The 6066-nt window shown below is 61.7% G+C and overlaps 1 protein-coding gene across 1 annotated transcript in view; it reads right to left on the minus strand.

Annotated features, from left to right (window-relative positions):
- MYT1 (myelin transcription factor 1) overlaps positions 1 to 6066 on the minus strand; it is a 71600-nt gene that overhangs the window by 25395 nt on the left and 40139 nt on the right. Inside the window, exons 8-11 of the mRNA XM_012654636.1 lie at positions 5571 to 6066; positions 2744 to 2878; positions 1962 to 2052; positions 686 to 799 (exon numbers count right to left, since the gene is read on the minus strand). Of these exons, the coding sequence (XP_012510090.1) occupies positions 686 to 799; positions 1962 to 2052; positions 2744 to 2878; positions 5571 to 6066 (836 nt within the window). The remainder of the gene's footprint in view (positions 1 to 685; positions 800 to 1961; positions 2053 to 2743; positions 2879 to 5570) is intronic.

A 6066-nucleotide genomic window follows, 5' to 3' on the forward strand; every position in this document is an offset into this window, starting at 1 on the left:
GCCCGCCTCAGACAAGTCCCCTTATTGATGAGAGCCATGCCTACACATGCACACACATATGCACTTACACACATGTAAACATACTTGCATGTATGCACACAAACAGGCATGCAAACACACATCCCTACACCCGTGCACACACATATGTGCACGCATGTCTACTGCTGTCTCAGAGCCTTGAGGATCACAAAGGAGGGAGCACACTGGGGACCAAGGCCTGCACCCACCCTCTCCCCTGGCTTGGGGTCTGTCCCTGGGGTAGGGGAGGCAGGCAGGACAGCCAGGGATCAGGGGCTCATGGTGCTTCCAGGACGGCTGTGGCCCTTGTCTGGTGCAGTCTGCTCTCTCTTGTGGGGACCAGAACCCCCACACAAATCCCTGAGTAGTCTCAAGTGACCTCATCAGACGCCTTTCGGGAGGCAGAGCACCGTGCAGCGAAGACGGGGCAGCCGTGCAGGGGTGTGTGCTGCGGTGGAGGCACTGCCAAACGCAGCCGACACGAGACTCTGTCCGGCGTGGCCCCCAAACCGCCCCTGAGCTCTGACCGGGGGGGAGCCTTGGGGCATGTACACATTCACAGGCATGTACACTCACACACACGTGGGCACAGCCAGGGAGAGACTAGGAAGTCTCCTGCCAGTGCTTGGGAAGTAACTTCTTCCGTTCTATGGCTCCTCTCACTCACCTGAGGATTCGGTCTGAGTTGGAGCTGTTCTTGGAAGGGTCTCCCGTCTGCGGCTGCTGCTTCTCATGAGATTTGGCTAATTTTTCGGCAGCAGCAATGGGACAGCCGGATAAACTAGAGGAAGGAAAAGGAGGGACATCTGAGCCTTCTTCTCCAGCCCTGACCCACCCTGGGTGGCTGAGCGTGTGGGTCTCAGAACAACGTCCCTCAGACGTGAGAGCACTAAGCGTACAAGAAGCCCAGAGCCAGGAATAAGCCTGTCATTCCTGCAGGATGGGTATTTTCCCTCCGGCTCTGTCCTCAAGCCCTCAAAGTACAAGCTGCGCAGTCAGTTTCTGTTTTGGGAAATTCTAAGCCAATGACACACATCCTGCAGGCCTTCAAAGCTCTGGACAAAGACGCCTCCTCTGCCTGGGTGCTCACCTCCCTCCTCTCCCCTCCCCAGCTCCCAGGGCCAGATTCTGGAACCATATCCGGCTCATGTTCTATTACCTGTGTCGGGGCAGCCCAGGGCCCCACCCAGACCACAACCTGGGCACCAGGAAAGTGCTCAGACAGGGGAGCAGATTCATCTGAGCGACCTGAGCTCTAGGGCAGCCCCTCAGCCAGCCTGGAGAGGTGACGTAACAGGGAATTTGGCCTCTTTTCCAACGAAGAGGCCTCGGAAGCTCTGGCAGCCCTTTCAGCTGAGCATGTGCCCCTGGGCAAAGGCACATCCCACAGAGGCCATGGCCACCTACGGCACTTCCGGTGAGGCTCGGGTGTGGTCCCTTCTCATCATGGAAAACGAGCCTCGCTTCCACGGAGCAGCCCAGGGCAGCATCCTGGCCGCTGAGCGGCTCCTGTTTGCGTCTGCGAATGTGCAGAGCCTCTGCGAACATCGGCGGGACAGAATCTCCACCTGGCTTTCTGCACAGGCACTGGGGTTCCCCAGACAGCGCACACTCCCTCCTCCGCCAGCCGCCCTCGTGTCTCCCGGGACCCTCGGCTCACAGAGGTGCAGGCAGCACACTGCGGGGTGACTGCCCCTCTGGGGCCTGCTCTGCCCGTGTGTGGGCCCCTCCCACCCCAGCTCTGCGCTGACCTTGCACCCACCCCTTGGGCGGCAGGCAGGGAGGAGGGTGGCACTCAGGGGGCCACCTGGTAGGCCAGAGCCCCACCCCAGAGGAGGGCCCAAGGCCTGGGCAGGACACACACTGCAGGCCCAGACCAGACTCCTCCCCACACACGGCCGCCACCGCCCACAGTCCTCCGTGGCTCAGCTCAGCCCCGGTACCTTCTGTGCGTGTTGCGGTTGCTGTTCACGTGGCCCTGGCCCGTGCAGCCAGGGGTAGGGCACTTCAGCACGTTCTCATGCATGGCCAAGACTGTAAGAGAACCAGGCAGGGGAGCCACGACTGTGAGACCGGTGAGCGCAGGCGTGGCCGTGTGGGGAGGCAGCCCGTGGAGGGCGAAGAGCCCCGCGCAAAGCTCTGCTCTGCAGCAGATGAGGGACAGGCCACGCAGAGCAGCGCCCAGGGCAGCTCCAGCCCCCAGGAGCCCCCGCCCTCAGCCCGGTCAGGACGCGCCCCTCCCAGCCTGGTCCCCACCATCCTGTGGCAGTAACTACACTCAGCTTTAAAGCTTCTTGTTCTATGTTTACTCCTCTGAACTCGATTTTCAAAATTACTGCTTCCAGCCTAGAAGCAAGAGCGGGCATTCGCTTTCTGAGCATCCAGAACACAGAGGTCACACGTGAAAACCTGCGCCTATCCAGCTGGGCTGACACTAGCCTGTCCCCTCCCCTCATCTGTGTCTGTGGCAGGCTTTCAGGGGCTCTGACCCCGGCTGGCATCTCTGGGTGAACAACCGGGCAGATGGCGTGTCCCAGCCTCACAGGGCTCGAGCCTGGGCGCAGGCAGTTTCGGGCAGGTGGGGGTAGGGAGCGTGCAGATGAGCCTCTGGACAAACCAAAGCAACAGGGCCCTGGGCAAGCCACCCCTCCCCATAGACACCACCCGGACCACAGATGGGCCCTGGGCTTCGTGGTTTGGGCTGACCCTGTGGAGAGCTACTCACTCTCCGGGGGGATCCTGTCCTTGTGGGGACAGCCAGACAGGCTGCGGTGGTGAGGGTACAACCCGGTGACGTGGCCAGTGCCATCGCAGCCTGGTGTCGGACACTTGATCTCACGCTTCTCAGCTCTTGAGGGATCTAAAACACACAAGACGCACCGGTTAGAGCCAGGAAGCTGGGTGGCAGGTGGTGAGCAGGGAGGGGACAGAAACAGCTCATGGCCCCTCACTCTGGCTGTCAGAGAGAAGGGATGAGAATTGCCCAGGAGCTCAAAAAGGGACCAGGGGCTGGACAGTGAGATGACCCTGGAGAAACCGGCCCACACTGGCCGTTTGCGTACAAAAGCCCAGAGACTGCCCCAACCACCCCAAAGAGTAGGATGCGCAGCATTTTAAAGCAACAGTCCGATGGCAGCTAGAGTCCTCTTTCCTCCTTGTGCTGACAGTGTGGAGGCCTCGCAGGCCCGTGCGGAGAGGTGAAGGCATTTGGCAACGTCCCTGCCAGGAGACATCCCTGGGATTAGACAAAACAAGGAGGACGAAGAGGTCAAGCACCTTTCCCAAGGCTGCATGACTAAGAAGTGTGTGGGCAGAAATTGAAAACCAAATCCCAGTCACAGACCACATCTGGCTTCTGCGGGCCCAGGTAGGTCACTACTGAGCATGGGGACCAGAAGGGACACAGAAGGGCCCTTAGAGCACAGCCGACGCCTCAGAGAAACTCTTTCTGGATGAAAGATGCCCCCTCTGGGAGGCTGCAGAAGTCACAGAGCTAAACTCAGAGCCCAGCGGTGGGCACCAAAGGGAGGAGCCCCTGGCCCTCCACTCCGAGTTCAGAGGGGCAGGAGGTCAGACCCGTCTGGACAGGCAGGGGCATGCTGAGGGCTCCCAAATCCGCGCCCAACGTTCGCCTCCTGAGCTGCTGCCACTGCCCCTGCCCAGGATTCTCACTGCAGCTGCCCCCAGCGCCAGTCCTCCAAGCCCGTGCCCTGCACTGCGTGTGGACACGTGCGCGTCTCCACAGCCGGACTTGGCCCTGCCCGGCATGCTCAGCTCAGCCACCTGAGTCTCCCTGAGGCTCTGTCCCCTGGGCCTGCGCCCTCAAATCCATTTCTGAGGGCAGGACACCTTGCGTCTGTGTGGCCCAACATCTCTCCACGGGTCTGAGTCCTTCAAACACCTGGGCCCAGCGCTGTCCCTCTGTGACCGTGTTCCTTGCATGTGTCCTCCCACCACAGTCTGCCCTGATCTGTGGCCCCAAGCGTGCTGCGCCCAGACTCGCAGCCACGTCAGGTCCTCCACGCCGTCCCCGAGTCTGTCTCACCTTCAGCCTGTGTCTGCTTGTGCCTGCGGCCCCTCGAGGCCTGGCCTAAATCTGAGTCCCTGAACAGCTGTCCCCCAATGTGTCACCCTAAAAAGGGTGTCCCCCCGGAGCCATCCTTCATCTCCCCCTTCCATCTCACCCTGAAACCATATCCCCCGCCTGTGTCCCCTCAGTGTCTGTCCCCTAGGCTTGTCTCACGCGCATGGTGTCTCCAGAAAATGTGTGCCTCGTGTCTCCGCCAACCCTCCTGGCTATGATGCCCTCGGGCTGTGTGTCACTCGAGTCTATCTCTCCCGCGACCTCAGTGCGTCCTCCCAGGGTCTGCCCCAAGTCTGTGTCTCTTGTGCTTTTTAGTTCCTGACTCCAGCGTCTGAGTCAGCCCCAATGCCAGTTCTCCCTCTCATCTGCTGCCTACCCGGTCTCAGCGAACCCTCCCCGGAGCAGTCACTGGAGGAGCACCAGGGACTCCACTGCCCAAACCCACCTAGAGAAGAGAGGCCGGACTAGGGGTAGGGAAAGAAGAGACTGAGGTCAGAGCAGCTCCCTGGTCTTAAGAGAATGGAGTCCAAGTGTCCAGGTGCAGGGGGGCTTCAGTATCAGCCCCAGGGGCGTGCACAGGGCCAGAGCTGACCTGTCCCAGACCTGGCCCCCCTGGCATGGTCAGGTTGGCTCAGATAGGGAGCAGCCCCTGGCCAACCCTGAATGCTGCACCCTGAGCCCCCGTCCTTGGGCCTAGGAGGTACTTGAGATGAGCAGTCAGCAGGGCAGCCTGTTGTCCAGACCCTGACACCCCAGGTAACAGTTGTGGCTACGACTGTTCACTAAGGGGCCATCCTCAGACCTCCAGTCTCCCAGCCCCTCCCCAACATCAGCCCAGCCAGGCCCTCCCAGCAGGCCTGCCCGACTGCTGCTCCAGTCGACTATCCTCACCTGATATTAGCGAGGCCACGGGGTGCTGCCCCCACACCCTGAACAATTTAGGGCCAAATCCAGACGCAGGTGTAGAGCCAGCAGCAGGCTGCTCCCTACAGACAAGCCAGCGACAGACGGACATCCCTCATAGCCGCCTGCTGGTCTCAGCCGCCAAAGGGGGTCAAGGTGACCCCGCATGGCCATAGAAACAGCTTTCCAGGGCCGGAGGCAGTGGAGTGTGGGCTCTGCCACAAGTGTAAGTTGGGGGCAGGGACAAGAAAGGCCCCAGCCTCTCCAGACGGCAGATGCTGCTATGAGCAGCCACTGTGGCTGGTCACTGTCCCTCCCGCCCTCCTCTCTGCCACCTGGCTCCTTCTCACGTCTCAGCTCTGTCCCTCTCCAGGTCACCTGTGTGCAGCAGTGGGAGCCCACTTCCTCAGCGTCTGACCACAGTCTGGGTCGTGTGTACATGTCCCCGTGGCTACTCTTCTGCCCTCCCCTCCCCCAGCCTGCAAGCATCTGCACGCCGGGGCGGGGTGGCGTGTCCCTGGTGGGGGGATGAAAGGGTGGCGTGCACGCCCGCGCCCGCCCCTACCTTTGCTGTAGTAGCTCTTCCGCATGGCGTCCAGGGGCTTCGCCGCCTTCCCGGGCTCACCCGGGCCCAGCGGGCTCTGCTCGGCGGAGGGGCGACCCGGCTCGCAGACCGCGCGCACCTGCTCGGCCTTGAGGGCGATGGCCTGCTCCAGGAGGCCCAGGTTGCCCCGGGTCATCATGTCGTGCATCTCCGACTCGTCCGTGACCGCTGACTTCTGGGAGCGTGCGTCCTCGTCCCTGTCATCGTCCGAGCGGACCTCCACAATGACGGAGTACTCGGGCTTGGGGCTGAGTGGCTCTGGGCGCCGGAGCTCAGGGGCCTTCTGGGCAGAGGCGTGGGCAGCATCCTCCTCGAAGATCACATCGGGAGCTGCCCCCTCCTCTCCCTCCTCCCCTTCCTCCTCCTCTTCCTCCCCTTCTTCTTCATCCTCCTCCTCTTCCTCCTCCTCGTCCTCCTCCTCCTCCTCCTCGTCCTCCTCCTCCTCCTCCTCCTCCTC

Source organism: Propithecus coquereli, unplaced genomic scaffold (assembly GCF_000956105.1).
Source record: "Propithecus coquereli isolate 6110/MARCELLA unplaced genomic scaffold, Pcoq_1.0 Scaffold442, whole genome shotgun sequence".
Lineage (NCBI taxonomy): Eukaryota > Metazoa > Chordata > Mammalia > Primates > Indriidae > Propithecus > Propithecus coquereli.